The following is a 26,046-nucleotide window of genomic DNA, read 5'->3' as shown; positions in this document are numbered from 1 at the left end:
CAAATCATCCATCAAATTTAACATTGTTCATGGCAAAATAACCAATGACTTATTTGATTCACGGGAAGAGGAGGAGGTAAATGTGGTAACAAAGAAATGGAGAAATATCTCGTACTTGATTAGAGTTTTCAAAAAGAGAGATAGAAAAATAACTTTTCAATTGGAATAGAAAAGAAAACTATATAGGACATGAGACTAATACTCCATTGGTTGGAAATTGGGATAATTTTTTTCTAAATTTTTTTTTAAAGCTCTTAGATATAGTGGATAAGATATTTTCTTTTATTAAGGACATGATAGATATTTTATATAAATTTTTTAGAAAAATAAATGTTCCACCAAATATAAGTCATTTTGAAATATGTCATTTTTTTATAGTAATCAAGCATACAAAAATTACTTTTTCAAGCATCATACATCCGAACATCAACTTTTGAAAAAGATACTTCGATGAGAAAAAATTCTTCTTGTGAACCGAACGAGTCTTTGGCATGCTATTAGAAGGTTGTAAACTAGTACTTAGGTTTGATTCCTGCTAGCTGATATACACTAGTTTGGGTTAAAATATTATTTTATTCCTAAAATTGAGAGTTTAGAGGTGAAAGTAGATCCTATCCAGATCCATTTTCATACTTGAATATAAATAAAAATTAGAGATCCGACTAATATTCATATCCGTATTCATATTAATCGAAGAAAAATGGATATGAATATGGATAAACAACTATTAATTTAAATCTAATTATTCAATTTTATCTATAATCTTATTTAATTTTATACAGTACTTATAAATTTTTTTTAAAAATTAAATAATTATATTAGTATACTATTAAATTGATTTATTATCTATTTATAAATATCTTTGATTTTATACTTATAAAATTTATTTATCTGACTTATATCTATATTTTTGATATTTGATTTATATTCATATTAATTTAAAATAAATATAAATATATACTTTTATATTTAACTAACATCTGTATTTATATCTATTTTTATTAAATAAAATAAATATAAATATAAATATATTAATATTTGATCCATTTTCTGTCTTATTTACAGCACACCGGGTTCATTCTCGGGGTGTCATATTTGGCCCATGCGGACACAGCTCTAGAATCCACGCGGACCTCATGCCTTACCCACATGTTACCCGTGGACCCCATGTCAGTAGCCAATTAAACTTCGCCACAGCGAAGGCCACACGCACTTTGCCACAGGGAGAGGATCCGCCACCAAAAGAATTTTAAACCGCGGGCGCCTATAAAAGCCAAAGTGGAATCCGCCCGCCCCCTGGGATCTGCTCGCTCTCTCCTCTCTCTCTGAGCTCTCCCTTGAACCCCAACCCCCTCTCTGCGATAAAAAACCTACGGTTTCTCTGTCAAGAATCTAGGGTTTCTTCCCCTTTGTCTTCTCTCTCAAACTCTAGAAGCCAAGGATCGAGGAGAGAAGTTAATGGCGGAGGCGCTGGGAGGACGGAAGAGGAAACGTAGAGGCGAGGCCAAAGCCTCGGGGTTGGGGAACGCCGAGAGCGTGGTCAAGACCGCGGAGCAGCGGAAGACAAGATCGGCATCAAGGGAGGAAGTGGCATTGGTGGCTAGGCCCGTGAGGGAGAGAAAGCCCGTGGATAGGTTCGTGGCGGGGGCGCCGCAGCCGCGGAAGGTCGGGGAATCGATGGCATTTTCTATTGAACAGGTAAATCTTGAGCCGATTTCTTGTTGATGATCTATTTCTTGGCTCTGGGGCTCTTGAATTGATGGAGATTGTGTTTCTTTTCTTTGAGAGTTTCTTGATTCGGGGACTATGTTACTGAAGCTTCTTGTGGGTTTCAGGGCCCCGGAACTAAGCTGCAGGACATCCCAAATGGTACCAACCCTACCTTCCGATCTACCTCTCTTTCCATTCATTGCCTTTTGTAGTGTCCCTTGAGGCATACTCTTCTTCTTGTCGGAAACCTTTTCAGATTCCTGGAGTTTCTTTTGTTTTCTAAATCAATTTCTCTGCTTCTTTACTATTCAGTGCTTGTTCTCAGTTCTTGAATACATTCAGAGATTGTGTTTCGTCTTTTATCATTAAAGGCGACATCAACTCGCTGCTTATCTGCAGGAAAGACTTAAATCGTCTCTATTGGCAATTTCTGTTCCATCTTGTCCGAAATCTTCTAAAATTATTGGTCTCCGAATGCTTTTGGTTTGTTTCTCTTACAAATTCTACGCCTTTTTAATATTCAATTTTTATCCTCTATTCTGAAGATTATATCAATTCATTTTTAGTTGTTAAAGATCATATCAAATCATTTTTTATCTTTCGACTCAAGTCTTCTCAATCAGTAACCAGCGTCTATCTTTTACAAGCAGTGTTCGCCACATAAATGAAGTTATATCCATTTCCAGGCCTCATTAATGGTTTCATAGTTTATTTTTCTTTCTTGCTCCCTTTTCTTGTGCTACTCTGTACCATGATACTGAATCCCTGTTTTGTTCATGAACTTATTCTCACTGCTTGCTTCTAAAACTCTGACTGAATTGGTCTATTAGCATAAAGATAGTAAGACGTGATTTAGGATTTAGATCTAAGGCCCGTTCTTTTGGGGGTAAAGAACTTACCTAGACAGAAAAATAATTTATTCATGCTTTTTTATGCATTGGAAAATGATGCGGGAATCTATTACCTATATTTTTTTGTATTACTAGTTTCCTGAATAAGTTACTAAGATCTATCCATATTTTTCATAAATTTTTTTATTATATATATAATATTATATATAATAATATAGTATAATATATTATATTATGTATATTATAATATAAAATATTATATAATATACTTTCATAAAATATATATATTATATGTTGTATATAATATGATATAATTTAGATAACAAGCTATATTATATATAAAAATATATTATAATAGTGTATAATATTAATATATATTAAAATAATATATTACCATATTATATTATATTTATTATTATAATAATATAAGATATTAATATTATATTATAATAATAAGATATTATATCATAATATTGTATTACTATAACAATATATTATATTAAAATAATACAATATTACTATCTGAGAATAATATCATTTATAATATAATCATCTTATTATTATAGGGTTAGGGATATATTAGGAATGAAACAAGAAGATTATTTTTTTGGCTAATGGGAAAATAACTTACCCACCTCCTAGGTGGGTAAGACCTTTCCCGCATTTCATAGGTAAATGTTATCCATGGAAAAATAATTTATTCAGCTAGAGAAGCATAAAAATATCGGTAAGTTGGTCAATAAAAAAATTGTCCAACCTTTTCATAATATTTATCCATCAAAGAATGGGCCTAATAGTTTGCTATGGGGTGCTTTTAGCTGATTCAATGAAAAAACCAATCCAGTAAAAAAAGAATCCAAGATGTTATGGATTGTCACTGAAAATGAGGCAATTCACTTGGGATAAAGGTGCATGTTTTGCACCATGGAAAGGCTGTATAGCCCTGGATAGCTGCTACCATCATCCATCTCCTTGTTACGTACCATGTTTGGCAGCCAACTGACCCTTTATATTCTTGTGATAAGTGACAGCCGTCTATCCCTAAGATGGATAACTTGGTGGTTATCTAGGGCTATACTGCCTTCTTTGGTGTAAAATACGTGCTGTAGAGGATCTGAACTCTGAGTTGTTTATTACATAGAACTGCTCCCTTTGAGATACTTAGCAACGTGCACCAGTAAAACTTGTAGTCTAGTGTGGGCTTGAATCATCAAATATAGCATTTAACTGGTTGGAAAAATTATCTGGGCTTGAAATCTATTTGAGGTAACTGGGATCCTGCTTTCAGGAGAATCTGAAAGATGTTCTCATTGAATTGCTATAAATCTGGAAACAAATGAGAATCAGGACACTGATGAAAAACAAGGTCTATGGTAGCTTATGGTTGTGGGATAAGATGCTTTATCCTTCCTAGAAATTCTTCCGGAGTTTTGATAGTGTGACTGATGGGGTTTATTTGATGGATGTCCTGAGTGGAATTATTATTTGAGTGTTTGTGCAGCGTGGCTGATCAGCAAAGATATATCCAAGTGCAATTATTACTTCGGGAGGATTTTGTGTGGAACATGGATAATGAAATACTGGTAGATTATCTATTTTATGGATATGTGGAGCATTTTAGATATATGCTAATTGAAGACCTACCCCCTTCTTTGTGGAGCACTTTTTTGTTAAAAAAAATTATATGCAAATATAAGAACATTGAAGCTGAATAAAAATAAGATTCCTAACAAAGTTTTTTGTTTGATGATCTAGGAGGGAGGAATTAAAGAGTGTTAAGTGCATGTTCTGCTTGGATGGTCGAAGAGGTTACCGATAAGAATGGGCATCCCAATGCATGAGTTTCTTGCCACTGCAGGATTTGGGGAGGGTCAAATGTATGCAGCCTTATCCCTATATGCAGAGATGTTATTTCTATGTTTTGAATCCATGACATTTGGGTCACAATGGAGCAATCTTATGATTGCACCACAGCCTGCCATTGGTTGAAGAGGGATTGGTGATACCATTATTTTTTCATTGTGTATTTGGAGGGTGAGGAAGAAAATTCTTGCTGATGATGTTTTGAGATGTTTACCTAGGGCCTCTATTTGGTAGGTTGGCTATCTACTTACAGGAGTCAGTAATTGTGATTCAGGTGTTTGTGGCAATTGTGTCCTTTGCTTGACCTTCAATAGTGGCAACAAAATTATAGCTTATATGAGTCTTCCTTGAAACAAAAGAGTAAACAATGCATATGTCACTGAATTAATGCTGGTGCTACGGTGCAATGAGAAGTGATAGTTTGAAGGATGTCATAGAAAGTATTTAGTTTTAGCACTTACTAATTATCTTAGCATGTCTTTATTTTTAATATTACATTTCAAGTTTTCTTCCCTGACCCAGTAATGTCTTCTTCTTTTAGGAAGGAATTTTGAAACTTCCTAGTTCTCTTTGTGTATCACATTACTTATCTTTTCTTTCCTTTGCATGGCAAACTGCATTGCAACATAAATACAGTTTCAAATGTGGCTATACTTGCAACTTAAAATTAGAGTAGTCAAAGTAGAATTCTCCAACATGTTTCTGAGGCTCTACAGTTTCACTCTGAATATTTATATATACCTTGCTTATAATTTTTGGTGCATGTTTTTATGGTCTTAATCTTGTCTTCTGCTTCCCCTTTATTTTTGATGGAAGCTTGCTTATTCTATTTGCATCGTTAGCTAGTGCAAAGTAAACAATAAGTTAGAACTTTAAAATTTTCCATATCTTCAAGCTACTTAAGCTATAAAAACTTAGATTACTTTTAGGATGAGCTTTCCTAGATTCTCCAAAAAAAATTAAAGTTTAGCTTTTGTGAACATGGTCAGCCACAATTTTTGTTGAATGTATTTGATGTTTATATAGTCATGGCAGTGCCTTCATAATCCACCATCTTTTGGTGGTAGCTGGAAGATAGCAAGTATGAATCTTTATATCTAATTAAGAATAGAGGTATTTAGAACTTCCTAATTCCAAATCATAGGAGGGGCTTGTGGTCCATTTTAGGGCCCATTTGGATAGTTGGGCCCAAAATCTTATATGATTCATGGCCCAACCCTCAAAAATATAGAATTATAAGCTGGACCAGGCCTATTTTACAACCATCCAGGACCACCTTTTGAGTGGGGCTGACCTGAATTCCATAAGAAGAAAAAAATGCCCAACCACTAAAAATATAGAATTATAAGCCGAACCAGGCCTATTTTACAAATATCCAGGATCACCTTTTGAGTTGGCTGGCCTGAATCCCATGAGGAGAAAATTTTTTGGGCCCAACCATCCAAATAGGCCCTTACTATTTGGATAATCCTCAAGGCAAGGTTTGCCATATCATTGCATATTGATGCCGGAGTATCTATGAATGACTAAGTCTGTATAGGTTGAATTGGATGTATGTGATATAGCATGGTTTGCGAATCTCGGCCGCATGGGTTGTGGGTCCCTTATGCATGGGTCGCAGGATATAAGATCAGTTTTTGATGATTAGTTCTTAATTAGGAAAGTTGATGTTAGTTAATTATAGAGAGTTTTGATTTTTCATAATTTTTTCTGAGAACTTTTGATGTTATTAGGAAAGCTATTAGTTAAAATTCTTCGAGTTAGAATAGGACTTGAAATTCCATATTGGAAAGTTGAAGAAAGAGTTCCTCTGTACTACTTATAAATGCCCCCACTAGGGCTCCTCTTGTAATCAACCTTGAGATACTTATTGATTAATGGAGATTCTGTCATGGAAACTATTTTTCCATTTTCTTCTCTTTATTCTCTCTTTCCTCCCTTTTGATGGATTTCTAGGATTTGTGAGTAAGCGTGTGAGAGCTATATTCTTGGGGTGGCCTGCCAAGGTATTTTTTTCGACCTTGGAAGAGAGTTGTTGGTGCAAAAATCTGCCGGCGTCGGAGAAGCTGGAGTCAAGGGAGTCGCGATCGCCGCCGGGACCTGCAAAGAAAGTTTAAACCGGAGTTGGAGGTGCTCCGGCAAGACCCTCCGACGCTCAAGTCAGTTCTCTGCCTCAACAAGAATGGAGTGCTCGAACGAAATTTTTTAGCAGAGTTTTGAGATAGAGATTAGAGCTTAAGGAATAACGTATCTGGGGGTCCCTTTTTATAGACGGAAGGCGTAACAGATTGACAGCGATGTCTGTAGCCGCCTGGTAGTGGGCCGTTCGGGGCTATGAGGAGTTTGTTACGGAGAGTAGTGGAGTGGAGTCGTGGCCATCATCGAGGCCTGCCACATGGAGCCTGTTGTGGAGAGTGGGGTGATGTCCGTTGTCGTGACTCGCCAGAGCATGATGGAGCCGCGTGGGATCTGTTACAAGAAGTGGAGCAGGGTCGTGGCCATTACTGTGGCCTGCCAGGGAGTCCAGGCCTATCGGCCGAAGCTCGGTTGGGGTGTCTGGTGGAGAGAGGTGGTTCTCCGTCTAAGAGGAGCTCGGATGTTGCTGGCGAGCCTTCTACCGTTGGGTGCCTTGGGCACTAGTGTTGCAGGCGAAGGTCATCTGCTGTAAAAGCTCGGTCAGGGGCTTTCTGTGGATGAAGTTCGGTTTCATGCAGAATCCGACAGAAGGTCGACCGGTAGTGGATGTCGGATGGTGCTGGAGAGGTTCACCCGCTGGAGGGGTCTGGCTGTTGGAGTCCGTGTGTCGTAGGAGTTCGTCCGAAATCTGTCCGCTACAGAAGTTCGGTCGGAGTCCGATTCCCGTAGAAGTCCGGATGGGGATCATTTGTAGAGGAAGCTCGACCGAAGCCTGCCTGCAATAGAAGTTCGGAGGGAATTCATTCATAATAGAAGCTCAGGTTGAGGCTTACAGTAGAAATCTGACGTGGACCGCTCGTAGTAAAGATTCGAAGTAGACCGCTTGTAGTAGAAGTTCGAAGTAAACCGCTTGTAGTGGGGGCTCGGAGTCCGACCCTTGTCAGAATTCGGATGGGGCCTACCTGCAATAGGAGCTCAGGGCTGGAGTCCGGCTCCCGTAGGAGCTCGGACGAAGTCCAGAAGGCGGTCGACCGCCGTAGAAACTTGGATGGAGTTCGTCCGTCGTGGAGATCTGCTGTTGGAAAAGTTCGGCCACTACGAACTGACGAAGTTCTGGAAGAAATTCGGATTGGAGTCGATTGAATCCTGTTGGAAAAAAATCTGGAAGAGGTCCAGAGAATGGTCGACCCTTGTAGGAGGTCGGCCGACAGTAGAGTCCCGAGAGCATTTGGAGTAGCCTGTTAGACGACTGAAGAAGCTCATCGTTGGAGAAATCCGGGAGATGCGGCAGGGGTTCGTCCGTCGGGGGAACCTGATCGACACTTGCGGAAAAAGCTGTGGGAGTTTATCCGTCAGCAGAACTTGGGAATGTTGCGGAAGCTCAACCACCAGAGAGGTTCGGAAATATGTCACCCAAGGTCGGACGCCGGCAGAGTCTCGGGAGAGTCACTCCCGACCCGAACTTCGGCTGGGGGGGATATTTTATACCCAACACCAGTCCCCCACTTTCGAGTTCGAGCTTCGAATGAAGGAAGTATAGAGAAGTTTTTACAGCCGAAGTTGCCCCCTTGAATTCTGCGCACGACCGTCCTCAGAAATCCTGACATTTAATGTGCGCGTGCCAGAGTCTTTTCAAATTCGGGCGATCTGAAGAGACTTTTCGGAATTTTCGCTGGAGCATTGCTCTAGGTACGGTGCAATAATGGCCATGCCAGCTGTCAGCCGCTTTTAGCCGCCTACTGTGGCGAGTGGGACACGTGACGAACATGGGTCGGCCTGGGGAGATCCGCGATCATTATAGCGCCGGATCCCAGGGTCTATTTAAACCCGCCCTTCTGCCTCCAGGAGTTTCGTTCTGCCTGAAAGTCCTGTTGTTGCTCGCCTTCTCTCCGAGAGCTCTGACCTTCCTTGGTGTCCGTTTTGGCCCTAAGTGTTCTTCGAGTCATCCCTGTCCCTGCACTTCTGCATCCTTCGGAGTGACTTAGGTTAGTTCCAGAACTTTCGTTCCTTCTCTTGCCATCTAGGTGCTCCTTCTTCTTCATTTTTCTTCTGCCGCATTCTACTTGTTTGGTCCCCCACGAACCTTTCGCCTTTTATTTCGCCTGATCTCTCTGGGATTTTTAGGGTTCTTACTTGAAATGTCTTCTGGCACCTCCGTCTCTAATGGTTCCGAGATTCGTCTGCCTCAGTCCCTCAGAACCCTCATACCGTAGACGAACCCATATCTAGGGCTGGACCTCGTCCGATTTTTGCGCTGGACGCCATTCCCTGTTCTCTGACTCCGGATGAACTTCTACTGATAAAGGTTCAGTATGGAATTTCTCTGGAGTACGAGCTGGAGCTTTCTGATCCCGCCGATCGGACTAGCACCCCCCACCTGGCCGTTTCTGCCTGTACCAGGAGGCCTTTCGTGCTGGACTCCGGCTCCCGCTTCCATCCTTCGTCGTCCCTCTTTTTCGTTTTCTAGACATTTCTTTAGCTTTAGTCGCGCTGAACTCCTTTAGATTTTTGATAGGGTTCCTCTTCCTTTGCCACGTAGTCGAAGTTCAGCCATCTCTTCCTTTGTTTAGGTATTTTTACACCTTCAAGCGCCACCCCTCGGCAAAGGACTGGTGGTACTTCTCTCCCCAGTTCGGCAAGAAGGGGTTGCTGAAAGGTGCTCCCTCTTCTATCCATAACTGGAAGGAAAAGTACCTCTACGTCCAATGTCCGATCTTAAAGCTGGGATTGCCCCCTTAGGGCTCCCTGAGGGACTCTGTCCGCCGGGCTCCCAGCCTGGGGGGACGACCTTCAGGCTGCCCGGAAGCTTCTTAGTTATCCAACTCCTTCCCTTCCCAACCTTCTGAAGCAGCAATTTCTGTTCAACATCGGCTTGAGTCCCCTGGATCCTGCGAGTATTCCATCTTTCCTTTCTTCTTCTTTTCTTCTTCTCTTCTTCTTCTCTTCTTCTTCTCTTCCCCCCCTTTTTTTCTCTTTGTTTTTTTTTTACTGCGCGTCACCTCTTCCTTTTTTCACTCCGTTGCTGATCTCTTTTTTCTCTCTTCTTCTTTTTTTTATTATTTTATTATTATTTTTTTTTTAGGAATGGACGTCGAAGCAGCACGGATGCTTGCCAGGAGCCTCAAGGTTCACAAAAGAAAAGGCGCTGCGGCCTCCGGGTCTGCGAAGAAGGCCAGAACGGAGGAGACGAGCTCGGCCACGCCTGCCCAGGCGGCCCTCACGGTCGATGTTCCTTCAGACGCCGAGCCCCCGGTTCCCTGAGCCTCTTCAAGGAGTTCTCCTGCCGAGGTTCCCGCTTCGGGGGCCCGCTTCGAGGAGGTGCCAGGGTTGAGAGGGGGAGGAGAAAGAAGACGGTGGCCCGCAGGGTCAGCGGCCGTCGAGCCGCCATCGAAGAATCCCACGGCTCCGAGGAAGAGCCGGTGGAGAATCTCTTTAATGACAGGGGCCTGATAAAGCGACTGGTCGACGGGTGCGTCCTGTCCGAAGTCGTCCAGAGGATCATTCGCGTCGATCCCAAACAGCGGGTTTGAGACTCTCTAGGATCCTTTCTCGAGGTAAGCAGATTCACTTTCCTCCTTCCCCTCGCTCCTTCATTCAATTAACTTCTCAACTTTCATTCTGACCTCCTGGCCGTCCTTGCAGATCGGGCACCAGCTTCTCGCCAACATCGAGGCGACGAACAAGACGAGGAGGGATGCTATCCAGGCGGAGGAGGGCCGCCGGACCGAGGCCGCCCATCTCAAGGAAAAGGCTGCCGAGGTAGCCAACCTCCAAGAGGTCCTTGAGAAAGAAAAGCAGGCCTCGGAGGAGATGGTGAGGAAGGCGGAGGCCGAGGTCGCAAATCTGACGGAGCAGATTCCGGTTCTGATCTCGGAGGCCAGGGTCCAAGCGGTGGAGGAGTTCAAGGCCTCTGCTGAAATGAGGGACCTGAACGTCAAGTTCGGCCAAGATGCATTCATCAAAGGATTCGAGCTCTGCCAAGAGAAGATGGTCAAAAAATTTTTCGAGCTCGACTTCAGCTTCTTGGACGAGACGTCTGAAGATGAAGCCGGGCCCTCTACTACTGCCGCTGCCACCACAGCCCCCCTTCCAAGAACACCGGGCTCCCCAACTCCTGCTTCGGAGGTCTGAGACCTCTGACTTTGTATTCTTCTTTCACTGCGATTTTCCTTTTTCCTTTTGTCGTTAAGAGGCATTCAATCAATAAAATTGGGCTCCCCCTTATGGGGAACTTTTCTTCTCCTTTCTCTTTTTCTCTTTTTTTTTTTTTCTGCAATGAGCTGCGCCTTGACGCTTTTATCTCCCGATAATAGTGTCCTGCCGAAGTGCTTTCCTTGCCACAGGGAGTTCCGCTGAGGTCTACGATCCGACATCTGAGGAAGAAAGTCCGTCATTTAACAAAAAAGTCGAGGGAGATGGAGGACGAGCTTCGTAGGCTGAGGGAGAGCCACTCAGAGGCCACTGCGGAGGCCACCTACTTTTGGAATCTCCATGTGAAAGGGATCGTGGAGTACAGCCGGAGGAAAGCGAACTTTAAGAAGGAGCTCGAGGAACATAAGAAGCGCGCCAGCGACCGATCTTGGGCTCAGGCTTCCAAGATCAGCTCTCTTGGAGCGGAGCTGTCGGTTGCACAGGAGAAGATCGGCCAGCTGGAAGGAAGCTCGTCCTGGCTTTTGACTCGGGCCGACCGCGACCGAGAATGCCTTGTATTCATTACCCCCATGTGTTTTTGGATGTATATGCTTTGCTCATCAGTTATCTCTCAGTGCATCTAAGTTATCTGCTCGTTCTATTAAATTTAATTTTTTTGAACATTTACGAGGGTAAAAAGGGTATAGCTGCTACTCTTCTGAACTTTATCGATATTTTATTTGTGTCGATTTTATCTTTTTTGAATCTACTCCTTCTCCAATTCTACTACATCATTATCTGAGTTATCCACTACTGTTGCGTCCCTTCCTCTTCTAAAAATATTTACTTTTATGCCCTTTTCAAGTTTTTCTTTTAGGAAAGCAGGACAGAGTGACCTTATCACATATCAACGCAGGCAAAAGGCATCTCAGGCAAAAATCACTATAGCAGAAGAAGTGCATGACACTCTAGTGAGACTTACCAAGATCTCTTCTGTACCTATAGCTTCCTCCACCTCCGATCAATCATCACCATCACTATCACCTTTTGAACTTGATCTACCCATTGCACATAGAAAAGGTAGATGTGCTACTGCTAATCCTTATCCCATTTATAATTTCTTGAGCTATCATCGCTTATCTATTCCCTATACAGCCCTTCTCTCTTCCTCAGATTTTGTTTCTATTCCTTGCTCTACCATAGAGGCATTGGCACATCTTGGCTGGCGGACAGCAATGATGGAAGAGATGTCTGTCTTATATGCTAATGGTACTTGGAAACTGATGTCTTTGCCATCTGGTCAGACTATAGTCGGATGTCATTGGGTGTACACAGTGAAGGTATCTCCTAGTAGAAAGGTTGATCATTTGAAGGCTCGACTTGTTGCGAAAGGCTATGCTCAAATTTTTGGGATAGACTTTGGTGAGACCTTCTTTCTGATAGCTAAGATTGTTTCAGTTCGTTTGCTTTTTTCTCTAGCTACTATTCATCACTGGACTATGCATCAGCTAGACATCAAGAATATCTTTTGCATAGAGATCTCAAGGATGTCTATATGGAGTAACTTCTTAGATTTGTTGCTTACGGAGAGTACTCTAGCAAAGTATGTAATCTCAAAAAGTCATTATATGGCTTAAAGTAGTCACTTCAGGCCTGATTTAGCCACTTTAGTTCAATTGTTTTGGACTTTGGACTAGTGAGATCTCAATCAGATCACTCTATTTTCTATAGATATTGTAAGGGACAGAATATTTTTATTGTCTATGTTGATGATATAGTCATCACTGGAGATGATGAAGTTGGTATTATTCAACTTAAGACTCATTTGTATTCACAGTTTTAGACCAAAGATTTGGGATCTCTGAAGTATTTTCTCGGAATTGAGATTTCAAGATCTAAATATAGTATCTATATATGTTAGAGGAAGTATGCATTGGATATTTCAGAGGAAACTGGATTACTTGAATCCAAACCCATTGATACTCATATGGATCTGAATGTCAGACTAGCACCAAGAGAAGGGGAGCTTTTCTCAGATTCTGCGCGATATCGAAGATTGGTTGGTAAGTTGAATTATCTCACAATTATTAGATTAGACATCTCCTTTGCTGCCAGTGTTATAAGTCAATTTCTAGATTCTCTAACCAAGGTACACTGGGATGCAGTAACTCGAATATCAAATATGTCAAGGCTGCACCTGGAAGAGGCTTATTGTATTAAGACAGCTGTCATGCTTAGCTAATTGGCTATACTGATGCTGATTGGGCTGGTTCACCATCTGATAGAAGGTCTATGATAGGATATTGTGTATTGTTTGAAGGAAACTTGATCTCCCAGAAGAGTAAAAAGTAGAATATTGTGGTCCGTTCAAATGCAGAGGCTAAACATAGAGCTATGGCCTTAATTATTTGTGAGCTGATATGGTTGAAGCAGCTGCTGGGATAATTGGGCATGACACAATTACAACTTATGAAATCATTTTGTGATAATTAGGCAGCAATGCATATTGCCTCAAATCTCATTTTTCATGAAAGGACTAAACATATTGAAGTTGACTACCACTTTATTCGAGAAAAAGTACTGTCACAAGATATTGCGACTGCATTTGTTGGGTCAAGGGATCAGCTGGTAGATTTGTTCACCAAAGCACTTAGGGGTCCTCGGGTACATTACATTTGTCACAAGCTAGGCATACATCATATATATGCTCCAACTTGAGGGGGAGTGTTGAGAATAATCTTGTTTAGAAAATATATCAATATGTATCAATCACGAGAGATAAATTAGAAGAAGATAAATTAGATAACAGAATATTTAATTTATATGCTTCATTGTATCTACATCTTTATTGCTCTATATATAGGGCCTCTTGTAACATGAATCAAATATATGAAAAGAGATACAATCATTACTTTCACAAGTTTTATTGACATTATGGCAAATCTCACTTCCATTAAATGTGGAACTGCCAAACAAGTTTTCCTATAATGAAAACTAGATGTGGAACATAGTTTTTACAATTATATTTTTGTACATGCATAGTGAGTTTTCCTGTGAGTCATAAGGCCAATATACTAGCAAATAAAGTGACTAATGTAATTACCATTTATGAAATTTATAGGAAAGTTGGTGGCTATCTAAGAATAAGTGCAGTCCAATCGAAGATGAAAGTACAGAGTACAGACCCTACAAATCAATATTTGCTTCTTTGCATTCCAATTCCTACATCTGTTAACATTATTCTCCAGGTTGATTTGATCTTTAATCTCTCATCAGCATTCTGATTTCGGAAAACTGGACTTCATCTTCTGTGATATTCTTGAATGGATCATTTCCTAGCCTTGAGTTTTTTAGTTCTTATGAGTGTTCCAGCGACTCTACAGTATCCAAATGAGATCATCTCTCTCATCAAATTTTGCATTCCTTGACACCATGAGTTATTTTTGGCAAAAAAAAAAAAAAAAACAAACAAACATTTGCTATTGTATATGCCTTTGCCTGTTTCCTGATGTAACCTAATTTTGGTTTCTGCAAGTTGTTATGCTGCCTGGGAATAATGTAGTGTGGACCATGCCTAAATCCAAGACCTATGTATTCAAAACTAACTGAGATACCAGGTCCTATTCACAAAGATGATATCAAGAAACATGCTTCCTTTCTTCCCCCTTTCAGTGAAAGATGTTTTAGTTATTGATTCATTAATATTTTGAAATTGCACACTATTACAAGGGACTATTGTGTGACAAAGGTATGAGGGAAAAGTTGGGAAAGCTTATCATCGATTCTTTTTTCCAGGCTTTCCACGTCAAAGTGAGCAAGCATGTTTCTTGGTTTGATGCCACATATATGTTTCTTTGCACTCATCCAAAGTATTCAGAGGGTCACATGCAGACATGACTTATGGGATTTGTTTCTTGCCAAGCTTCTGTAGCATTGCAGGATTAACCCCTATTTGACAGTCATCCTTGAAGCTCCTTTACCGTCTCTGGTCAACCTGACCACTCTCGTTTTGTTGATTGCTTAAGATACTTAAGAGCTTAATTGGTCAAACTAGGAAAGGAAATAGGTTGGATGCATTCTTTTTTTTTTTTCAGTACTTTGCTGAAAATGTGTTCACCTATTCCAGCTGATCCATTATGGTGGATTTACTGCATGTCTTAAATCTTAATCGGATCCCTTTTTTTGTTTGATATATGTGACTTGCTTTCTCATCTTCCAATGTAAAACTTTGTTATGTTGGGGAATATTGCAAGTTATATGTTTCTTACTTTAGCTAATGATTGATCCTAAATCAGACCTGAACCTTATCGGTAGGAGGGAAGTGATTTTTTATTCTTTTTAAATATTATTTTAGCTAGTTTTTACATTCAGAGAAATTTGGGCGCAAATATTTTTTGCAATATTAGTAATTTAGTGCATTTCCTTATGTGTGTATGACCTCATTCAGTCATGTTGCAAAGTGCAAACAATCAATTACTTTGTGGTTTCTTCTGATCATGTTAACTTCCAGTGGTCTTCAAGCTGTTAGGAAGAAAGGATGATGAGAATATTCAAGTTCTTCACACAATTCTTTATGGAAGAAAATCAAATGTAAGGCTACCTTTTTGACTTTATTTTACTTGGAACTAAAATTAAATATCAGACCGATGTTATAGTCTAGATGCAAACTAGATCTGTACCATGTTTCACTTGCATATTGTTCAATAGTTAAGGTACTGGTTTCCAGGCATCCTCTTGGAAGAAGAACATTCTACAGTTTTCTGGTTTTGTTTGGGCTAAAAATAAGGTACCATAATTAACCTACTGCAGGGTTCTTCCTTTGATAATGTCAACATTTGATGATGATATTGCATTATTGCTTATTCTATTTATTTTTGTTTTTACCTTCTCATATGAACAGCAGTTGTGGGGTAACTACAAGAAATTTTAAACTGATTTCTGGTTGGTATAGACATAGAGTAGATTTATTGAAAATAATATCACTAGCATATTTGCAGAAATATTGTTATTATAAGATCGTTTTCTACCACACTTTTTACTAGTCAATTTTATAATTCCTCTGCAGGCAAAAGAGAGGGCAAAAGTTAAAGAATGGCTTGCTAAGTGTAATAAAGAAAGATTGCTGGTTTTATGTGAGTTGCTTAACGTCCCTGATGCAAAAGCCACTACAAAAAAGGTTGGTTAATAGTAGATGATACTCTCATTCCCTTGGTAAAAGTACATTGTATGTTTCAATTTGTTCAGCTGCATGGTGTTTCCAGGGAGAAATCTCAGCCAAATTACTGGAATTTTTGGAATCTCCGCATGTTACCGGAAGAGATGTACTTACTGAGAATGTAGAGGTTTTGTGCTTTTTCTGACATTGAGATGCCTTTGTTGAGGTTAACTTGCATGAGACTGTTAGGTAAATGATGCTTGTGCGAAATATTTTGATGATTTTTCTTTCAGAGAGGCAGAAAATGCAAGAGGATCAAAGAGTCTAGTCAGAAGGCATCTGGAGAAACACTTCCTAATACAAAAAATAAGGTTCGCATCCTTGTGAAGTGTTACTCTCCCACCTGCTAGAGTTTTTAACATTATATGTAATCTAGAAGCATTTATAAGCTGTCATACTCCACTAGACTGCAAGCTCACATTTTTAAAATTAGAGAATTTGAACTCCGCTCTGTCTAGCAATGCTCAAAATTGTTGCCATGCATGATGCAGACATGCAGACACGTGCATGAATCCAGTGGATATAGTGATATCCGTACATCTATTCATGTACACGTCCTTTTCCTTTTTAAAAAAATTATCTAGTGAGTTCATTCTTTCCATGAATGAATGGCATCGACATCTAAAATTTTCAATAAGTCCTTTCTTATAAGTCTGATGATGCCTCTTGTCTGGAGCAGTTTCTTTACGTTTTCTCACTGCTGCCTTTTGATTTCCAAGAGGAACTGTTTTTATATCCGGAAACAGAAAAAGAGTCCTGGTGAGGAAGTGAAGAACTTTCACCCCGAAGTGGGTTCTGGAATCAGAATCAACCAACAGGTTTTACCCACCAAAAGAGGTTCTTCCATAAAATCTGTGATAACCTGGCCCGATGGGCCAAAAGCCCACTAAGCCCATTAAACAAAAAAAAAAAAAAAAGGGAGGAAGACTCCCGATCGGAGTCTTCTTCTTCCCCGGTTCCGATCAGGAATCGGAGTCCTAGGGCTATTAAAAGATCCTAGGACGAGCTCTATAAGAACCCCCCTCCTCTCCTCTAAGAGTAGACCCATCAATCACCGACGATCGCCGGAGTTTCTCTCCAATTTTTCCGATTGAAGCCGCGGCCTCTCGACTCGTGCTTGCCGCGATTTCACGCCGGTGGGGGTCATCGGAGGCTGTGGTAAGGCCTCCTTCCTCTTCCTCTCTTCTCTCCCTCCTTTCCCGTGCCTGTGGGCACGATTGCCGACGACAGGTGTCGTCGGATTTTGTCGGAAAAGAAAACCCCTATTCGGCCTCTTCTTTTTCCTGATTTTCCGGCATCGATGGTCACCACCGACCGTTGGCCTTGGCCCCTCCAAATTCGAAAAGCTCTCCCCTCGCTGCCGACCACCGTCATGATCAGGGGTGGCTACGAACAGCCGGTCAAAGGGTACGGGGACCTCTAGGTCCCCTGTTTCGGCCAAAGAAGGCCACGGGAAGAAAAGGAAAAAGAAAAGAAAAGAAAAGAAAAATATATATTTATATAATAATAATAATAATAATAATAATAAAAAGAAAAGAAAAGAAAAATATATATTTATATAATAATAATAATAATAATAATAATAATATAATAATAATAATAATAATAATATAATAATAATAATAATAATAATAATACACATGAAAGGAAGTTTCTCTCATCCTTCTCTAAAGTCTTTCTCTCTCTAGAATTGGACTCTTTCTCTCTCTACTTTCTCTCTCTAAAAATTTTTTCTCTCTAAGAAGCCCTATGAATCCCCTATTAGGCCACCTTCTCCACTCCTAGGGACCTATGACCTTAAATCGGTTTAGAGCCGAAGGGAGAGATTTATTGGATAGATCATCATATCGGTCATTTCTTTATATTATGAAATTTTATTAAATATATAAAATAAAATTTATTGATGATTTAATATTTTAAATAGGACTGTCTGATTCTTTTAAGGAAGATTAAAAGGTCCAGGACGATCGAGGTAAGTAGATCCTGTGCTCCTTATTTATTTTTTAAATGATCATGTTTTTATGCAAAGAATTGTTATTGATGAAATCATAATTTTTCATAAAATAAAGATTGGCATATGTGATATGAAAAAGCATGTTTTATTATGAGCATTGATTTCATGAATATTTCTTATGAAAATAGCATGATTATGAAGCATAAATTTCATTATTTTTCCATCTATGTATATGTATGCTTTAAAGATATAATGATTTCAAAGGCTCTCAGATAGCTATGAATGAATCTCTTCGGGAAGGTCGACATCCGGAGCTAGCATTCATACGAAACATGGCCCTACCAGCGGGTATAAAGTTGGCACATGAATTAAGAATTCTGTCGATTAAGAAACATGATCCTGTCACGGGTATAATAGTGACCTTAGCACGAATGTCTGTGAGCAATGTTTTGAAACATGATATGAATACATGATGAAAATGATTTACGATTCATAATTATGAAATATACATGATTTATACATGCATGATGAGCTTATAACTTGTTTTATTATATGCTCTATGAAATATTTATTTTTACAATAATTGTTATTTGTTAAATGATGCATTATCATAGAAAACTTATGCTTGATCCGGTAAGGAAGCAGAAGTCTACTTACTGAGCTGGTGTAGCTCATATTCTTTTTATTTTCTTTTTCATGTACAGAGAAATAAGGCTAGGACTGATGGAAAGGGAATCCAGGCTTGGGGATCAGCAAAGCAAGCTTGAAAATTTTGCATTAGGAATTTAGTTTACATTTATGGATTGTAGTCATTATGAATTTTAAGACTTGGATTATTTCATCTTTGGATTTAGATGCTCTGAACCAGTTTTGGTTTAATTAAATATTTGAATTGAACTTTATTATTATATTTATTTGTGATACACCTGTTATTATATTTAAGAAGATGAATTTTGGCTTCGTGTTATCGTGGGTCTATCCCTCGGTAGCATGGCCGTGTTATGTCCCGAGTTTGGGACGTGATATTTTATGGTATCAGAGTGATAGGTTTAATCAAGGGTAGAACTTAAAACCTAACAGTGGATAGTTAGGTTATGCATAGTTAGACTCTGACTTAAATTATTAACTGTACTGCAACTCTGTTATAAAATAATGTAATAATGTTGGCATTTGAATAGGAAGCGATGAGCGATAGGGAGTGCGAGACCTTGGCAAATATGGCTGTTAGGATAAGAGGAGCAAGAGGAGCAAGATTGACGTCGGGGGAAGCTGACAATCAACCAGTTGAGTGGGCTCCTGACGCACCGGCCACACAGACGGACATTGCTGGTGTATGTCAAGTGGTGGCTCAGCTTATCCAATAGCAGGCACAGACTGCTCCTCGACCGACATTATCTATGGGGTCATACTACGAGAGATTCAGAAGGCTCAACCCATCTTTATTTGAGGGTGGATCTGATCCTATGGCTGTAGAGACATGGATTCGAGAGATGGAAAAGATGTTTGATGCTCTGCAATATCCTGAGAATGTGAAGGTCCGATTAGCCGTTCCTATGTTAAAAGAAAATGCCGAGTTTTGGTGGACTGCAATAAAAGCTGCCTATGGGAACAATGATGATCAGCTCACTTGGGAAGAATTCAAAGAGATATTTTATGATCAGTACTTTTCGGAGACAATGAGATTGGTAAAAGAAAATGAGTTTCTATCCTTAAAGCAAAAGGATGATATGACGGTGTTAGAATATGCTAACAAATTTAATGAGCTAGGCCGCTTCTGCCCTCAGCTTATGGAATTCGAAAGGAGTAAAGCTAACAGATTCGAACAAGATCTAAGATATGGAATTTGATCCCGTTTGTCTTCTCATATTTTCAATAACTACAAGGACGTACTGGAGCGAGCTTTGAAAGTGGAGTCTGAATTGAAAAGAGCAGATCTAGAAAGAGGAGATAAGAAGAGATCGAGATCAGCAGAAAATCTAAAGGATCAGCAGAAAAATTTCAAAAATAATAACTCTGCTAAGAAGAAAGAATCTTCATCCTGCTCCTACTGTGGAAAAAATCATAATGGACCTTGTCTCAAGAGGATAGGAGCATGCTTCTTATGTGGTGAGAAAGGACATATGGCTCGTGATTGCCCAAATAAGAAAAGAGATGACTCTAGACCTAACAAACCAGTTGATCAAAAACAAAAAGAAAATGCATGAGTGTTTACTTTAAACCAGCAGGAGGCCAATGCAAATGATCAAGTGGTGACAGGTATTATCCCAGTCAATTCTATTCATGCTCGAGTGTTATTCGATTTTGGCTCTTCACACTCTTTTATATCTCTCAAGTTTGCTACTTTTTTGAATTGTGTGTCTGAAAAACTAAATGAACCATTATATGTTAGCACACCTTTTAAAAATATTGTTGTTGCTAACATTATTTTTAAGAATTACATAATCCAAATAGAAGAAAAAGAATTAGCAGCAGATTTGATTCAGCTAAATATGTATGATTTTGACGTTATTCTTGGGATGAACTGGTTATCTTCATACCATGCACATATTGATTGTTTTGGAAAAAGAGTGGTATTTCAAATTTCGGATGAACCGTAATTCTTCTTTCAAGGCAAAGTTCATAATACGGAACCCAAACAATCTTTGGGTATTATCTCAATCATGAACGCAAGAAAAGCTTTAAGAAAAGAATGCAAAGCATTTTTGACCCATGTAATAGACGTTGAGAAGGAAAAGATAAAGTTGGATGATATCCCAATTGTCAAAGAATTTTCTGATATTTTTCCAGATGAACTACCCGAACTGCCCCCAGAGCGTGAGGTTGAATTTAAAATTGATATCACCCCAGGAACCGGACTTATTTCAAAACCTCCTTATCGGATGGCTCCCATAGAATTACGAGAATTAAAGGATCAACTGCAAGAACTTTTGAATAAAAAATTTATCCGACCAAGTACATCACCTTGGGGAGCTCCTGTGTTATTTGTGAAAAAGAAAGATGGAAGCATGCGTTTATGCATTGACTATCGGGAGTTGAACAAGATAACCATAAAGAATAAATATCCTCTTCCTCGAATAGATGACTTATTTGATCAACTTCAGGGTGCACAAGGTTTCTCCAAAATTGACTTACGATCAGGCTATCATCAACTAAGAATTAGAGATGAAGATGTACCTAAGACTGTATTTAGAACCAGGTATGGCCATTATGAATTTTTAGTAATGCCTTTTGGACTAACCAATGCACCGGCTGCTTTTATGGATATGATGAACAGGATTTTTAAGCCGTATCTGGATCAATTTGTTGTTGTTTTTATTGATGATATCCTAGTGTATTCTAAAAATATAGAGGAACATGAGAGACATTTGAGGATCGTGTTTCAGACCTTGAAAAAAGAGAAGCTCTTCGCCAAGCTTAGCAAGTGTGAATTCTGGTTGGATAGTGTTGTCTTCCTCGGCCATGTAATATCTAAGGAAGGAATCTCAGTCGGTCCAAAGAAGATAGAAGCCATGGTGAATTGGCCTCGTCCGACTAATGTGACGGAAGTTAGAAGCTTCTTAGGCTTGGCTGGTTATTATAGAAGATTCGTCGAGGGATTTTCTCAAATTGCAATTGCTCTGACTCACTTAACTCAGAAACGAATAAAATTTGAATGGAGCAGTGAATGTGAGCAGAATTTTTAAGATCTGAAGCAACGATTGATATCTGCCCCAGTTCTTACTTTACCATCTAATAAGGGAGGATTTGTCATTTATAGTGATGCTTCCAAGAAGGGATTAGGTTGTATGTTGATGTAGAACGATAAGGTCATAGCTTATGCTTCTCGACAACTAAAAGCCTATGAGCAGAATTATCCGACACATGATTTGGAGTTGGCAGCTATTATTTTTGCTTTGAAGATTTGGCGACACTATTTATATGGTGAATCATGTGAAATCTTTACTGATCATAAAAGCTTAAAATACTTATTTACTCAAAAAGAGCTGAACATGAGGCAAAGAAGGTGGCTTGAACTATTAAAAGATTATGATCTAAATATTAAATATCACCCTGGAAAAGCCAATGCGGTGGCAGATGCACTTAGTAGGAAGTCTTCAGCAAATGTGATGACTCTGCTATCCTTTCAGCAACAAATTCTGAGGGATCTTGAAGATTTACAAATTGAAGTGACTTGTACTGATGTTAAGAATGTGTTAGCAAATTTAATGGTACAACCAGCATTGATCGAACAGATAAAAACGGCCCAACAAAGTGATATTCATTTATGTTAGTTTAAGAAGGACATGGAGAAAGGGCTACGAACTGAGTTTAGGCTACATACAGATGGAACTCTTTATTTTGGGAACAGATTATGTATACTAGGAGATCCTGAACTAAAAAAGAAAATTTTGGAAGAAGCTCATAAATTCCATTTCTCCTTTCATCCCGGTAGTACAAAGATGTATAGAGATTTAAAACAATTCTTCTGGTGGAATGGAATGAAGCAGGAGATAGCTCAGTTTGTATCTCAATGCTTGGTATGCCAGCAAGTGAAAGCCGAACATCAAAGACCTGCTGGTTTGCTAAGGCCATTAGAGATACCAGAATGGAAATGGGAGCATATCACGATGGATTTCGTTACTGGACTTCCAAGGACAACAAGAAAAAATGATGCAGTGTGGATGATTGTTGATCGGCTTACTAAATCAGCCCACTTTCTACCTTTTCGAGTTGGCACTCCACTTGATAAGTTAGCCCAGATGTATATTGATGGAATTGTACACTTGCACGGTGTTCCAATAAGTATTGTGTCTGATCGAGATCCACGATTCGTATCTAGATTTTGAAAAAATTTTCAAGATGCTTTGGGGACAGAATTGAGGCTTTGTACTGCATTCCATCTCCAGATCGATGGCCAATCTGAAAGGACAATTCAAACTCTTGAGGATATGTTAAGAGCTTGTGCTTTTGACTTCGGAGGACATTGGGATAATCATGTGATATTGATTGAATTTGCATATAACAACAGTTTTCATTCTAGTATCCGGATGGCACCCTATGAAGTCCTATATGGAAGAAAGTGTAGATCCTCTCTGTATTGGGATGAAGTAGGTGAAAAGAAATTAATAGGTCCCGAGTTAGTTCAAGATGCTAGAGACAAAATTTATCTAATCAAGAAACGACTCAAGGCAGCACAGGATAGACAGAAGAGTTGGGCAGATAGAAAAAGAAGAGAATTAGAATTTCAGATCGGTGATCATGTTTTTCTAAAAGTATCACCTACTAAGGGTGTCACGAGGTTTGGGAGACATGGCAAGCTGAATCCGTGATATATTGGACCTTTTGAAATTTTAAATCGAGTAGGAGATGTTGTTTACAAACTAGTCTTACCATCAGATTTATCCAAAGTGCACAATGTCTTTCATGTTTTACTACTAAGAAAGTTTGTACCTGATCCAAACAGTGTGATAAAGTATGAGCCATTGCAAGTTCATGAAGATCTAACCTATGAAGAATTTCTCCTCCGAATTATTGATCGAAAAGAGCAAGTTCTAAGACGGCGTATCATTCCGTATGTAAAGATTCATTGGAGTAATAATGAAGAGAGAGAGGCCACTTGAGAGCTTGAAGATGATATGAAGACGAGATATCCAAACTTATTTGAAAATGAAGGTATGTTAAATTTCGAGGATGAAATTTTTTTTTAAGGGGGGTAGAATGTGATAACTCGGTCCGATGGGCCAAAAGCCCACTAAGCCCATTAAACAAAAAAAAAAACAGGGAGGAAGACTCCCGATCGGAGTCTTCCTCTTCTCCGGTTCCGATCAGGAATCGAAGTCCTAGGGCCATTAAAAGACCCTAGGACAAGCTCTATAAGAACCCCCCTCTTCTCCTCTAAGAGTAGACCCATCAATCACCGACGATCGCTGGAGTTCCTCTCCGATTTTCTCGATTGAAGCCGCGGCCCCTCGACTCATGCTCGCCGCGATTTCACGTCGGTGGGGGTCATCGGAGGTTGTGGTAAGGCCTCCTTCTTCTTCCTCTCTTCTCTCCCTTCTTTTTCGTGCCTGTGGGCACGATTGCCGGTGACAGGTGTCGTCAGATTTTGTCGGAAAAGAAAATCTCTGTTCGGCCTCTTCTTTTCCCTGATTTTTCGGCACCGACGGTCACCACCGACCGTCGGGCTTGGCCCCTCCAAATTCGAAAAGCTCTCCCCTCGCTGTCGGCCACCATCATGATCGGGGGTGGCTACGAACAGTCGGTCAAAGGGTACGGGACCTCTAGGTCCCCTGTTTCGGCCAAAGAAGGCCATGAGAAGAAAAGGAAAAAAAAAAAGAAAAGGAAAAAGAAAAGGAAAGGAAAAAGAAAAGAAGAAAAGAAAAAGGGAAAAGAAAAAAGAAAAGAAAAGAAATATATATATATATTTATATAATAATAATAATAATAATAATAATAATAATAAAAAGAAAAGAAAAGAAAAATATATATTTATATAATAATAATAATAATAATAATAATAATAATAAAATATAATAATAATAATACACATGAAAGGAAGTTTCTCTCATCCCTCTCTAAAGTCTTTCTCTCTCTAAAATTGGACTCTTTCTCTCTCTAAGAAGCCCTATGAATCCCCTATTAAGCCACCTTCTCCACTTCTAGGGACCTATGACCTTAAATCGGTTTAGAGCCGAAGGGAGAGATTTATTGGATAGATCATCATATCGGTCATTTCTTTATATTATGAAATTTTATTAAATATATGAAATAAAATTTATTGATGAATTAATATTTTAAATAGGACTGTCCGATTCTTTTAAGGAAGATTAAAAGGTCCAGGATAATCGAGGTAAGTAGATCCTGTGCTCCTTATTTATTTTTAAATGATCATGTTTTTATGCAAAGAATTGCTATTGATGAAATCATAATTTTTCATAAAATAAGAATCGGCATATGTGACATGAAAAAGCATGTTTTATTATGAGCATTGATTTCATGAATATGTCTTATGAAAATAGCATGATTATGAAGCATGAATTTCATTATTTTTTTATCTATGTATATGTATGCTTTAAAGATATAATGATTTCAAAGGCTCTTAGATAGCTATGAATGAATCCCTTCAGGAAGGTCGACATCCGGAGCTAGTATCCATACGAAACATGGCCCTGCCAGCGGGTATAAAGTTGGCACATGAATTAAGAACTCTGTCGATTAAGAAATATGGCCCTGTCACGGGTATAATAGTGACCTTAGCACGAATGTCTGTGAGCAATGTTTTGAAACATGACATGAATACATGATGAAAATGATTTACGATTCATAATTGTGAAATATACATGATTTATGCATGCATGATGAGCTTATAACTTGTTTTATTATATGGTCTATGAAATGTTTATTTTTACAATAATTGTTATTTGTTAAATGATGTATTATCATAGAAAACTTATGCTTGATCCGGTAAGGAAGCGGAAGTCTACTTACTGAGCTGGTGTAGCTCATATTCTTTTTATTTTTTTTTTCATGTACAGAGAAATAAGGCTAGGACTGATGGAAAGGGAATCTAGGCTTGGGGATCAGCAAAGCAAGTTTGGAAATTTTACACTAGGAATTCAGTTTATGTTTATGGATTGTAGTTATTATGAATTTTAAGACTTGGATTATTTCATCTTTGGATTTAGATGCTCTGAACCAGTTTTGGTTTAATTAAATATTTGAATTGAATTTTATTATTACATTTATTTGTGATACACCTGTTATTATATTTAAGAAGATGAATTTTGGTTTCATGTTATCGTGAGTCCATCCCTCGATAGCATGGTCATGTTATGTCTCGAGTTTGGGGCGTAATAAAATCTGATCAAGACACTTCCAAATCTGTTTCAGAAAAGACTACATTATCTACGCGGGATGGACAGACTGCAGAAAAAGGCAAAATGTCCTCTTGGAAGGAGCCAATGAGAAGGGGATCTACGGTTTAGAAAACTGTCTCAGTCAAAACAAATTCTGTAAAAATTACCAAAATCAAATCAAAAAAGAGTGCTGCAGTTAATAACAGCAATTGTGGCCAGCCTTCAAACTCCAAACCCAAAAAGAAGGGTAAAAAAGATGGCTAAAATGATGAAAAAAGCTAGCCAGTCTGGTCAAGAAGACAAGTGTGAAAAGGCTGCTAAGTCTGCATCAAATGTTTCCACCAGGGGAAA

At 39.1% G+C, this 26,046-nt stretch overlaps 1 protein-coding gene across 5 annotated transcripts in view; it reads left to right on the top strand.

The window, feature by feature from the left end:
• The first annotated feature begins 1,302 nt into the window (after nucleotides 1–1,302).
• LOC105042140 (DEK domain-containing chromatin-associated protein 1) overlaps nucleotides 1,303–26,046 on the top strand; it is a 29,405-nt gene continuing 4,661 nt past the window's right edge. The window contains exons 1-7 of one of the 5 annotated variants that reach the window (XM_073242961.1): nucleotides 1,303–1,698; nucleotides 1,836–1,869; nucleotides 15,202–15,281; nucleotides 15,757–15,867; nucleotides 15,953–16,027; nucleotides 16,140–16,217; nucleotides 25,730–26,017. In XM_073242961.1, the coding sequence (XP_073099062.1) occupies nucleotides 1,459–1,698; nucleotides 1,836–1,869; nucleotides 15,202–15,281; nucleotides 15,757–15,867; nucleotides 15,953–16,027; nucleotides 16,140–16,217; nucleotides 25,730–25,804 (693 nt within the window). In that variant the 5' untranslated portion in view covers nucleotides 1,303–1,458 and the 3' untranslated portion in view covers nucleotides 25,805–26,017. Of the gene's footprint in view, nucleotides 1,699–1,835; nucleotides 1,870–15,201; nucleotides 15,282–15,756; nucleotides 15,868–15,952; nucleotides 16,034–16,139; nucleotides 16,218–25,729; nucleotides 26,018–26,046 lie in introns of those variants that run through there. The other 4 variants (XM_073242960.1, XM_073242963.1, XM_073242962.1 and 1 more) reach the window with 4 other exon arrangements.

This window comes from Elaeis guineensis, chromosome 9 (assembly GCF_000442705.2).
Source record: "Elaeis guineensis isolate ETL-2024a chromosome 9, EG11, whole genome shotgun sequence".
NCBI classification, from domain to species: domain Eukaryota; kingdom Viridiplantae; phylum Streptophyta; class Magnoliopsida; order Arecales; family Arecaceae; genus Elaeis; species Elaeis guineensis.
The sequence above is the reverse complement of the archived record's forward strand: the minus strand, read 5'-3'. Positions and strand labels throughout refer to the sequence as shown.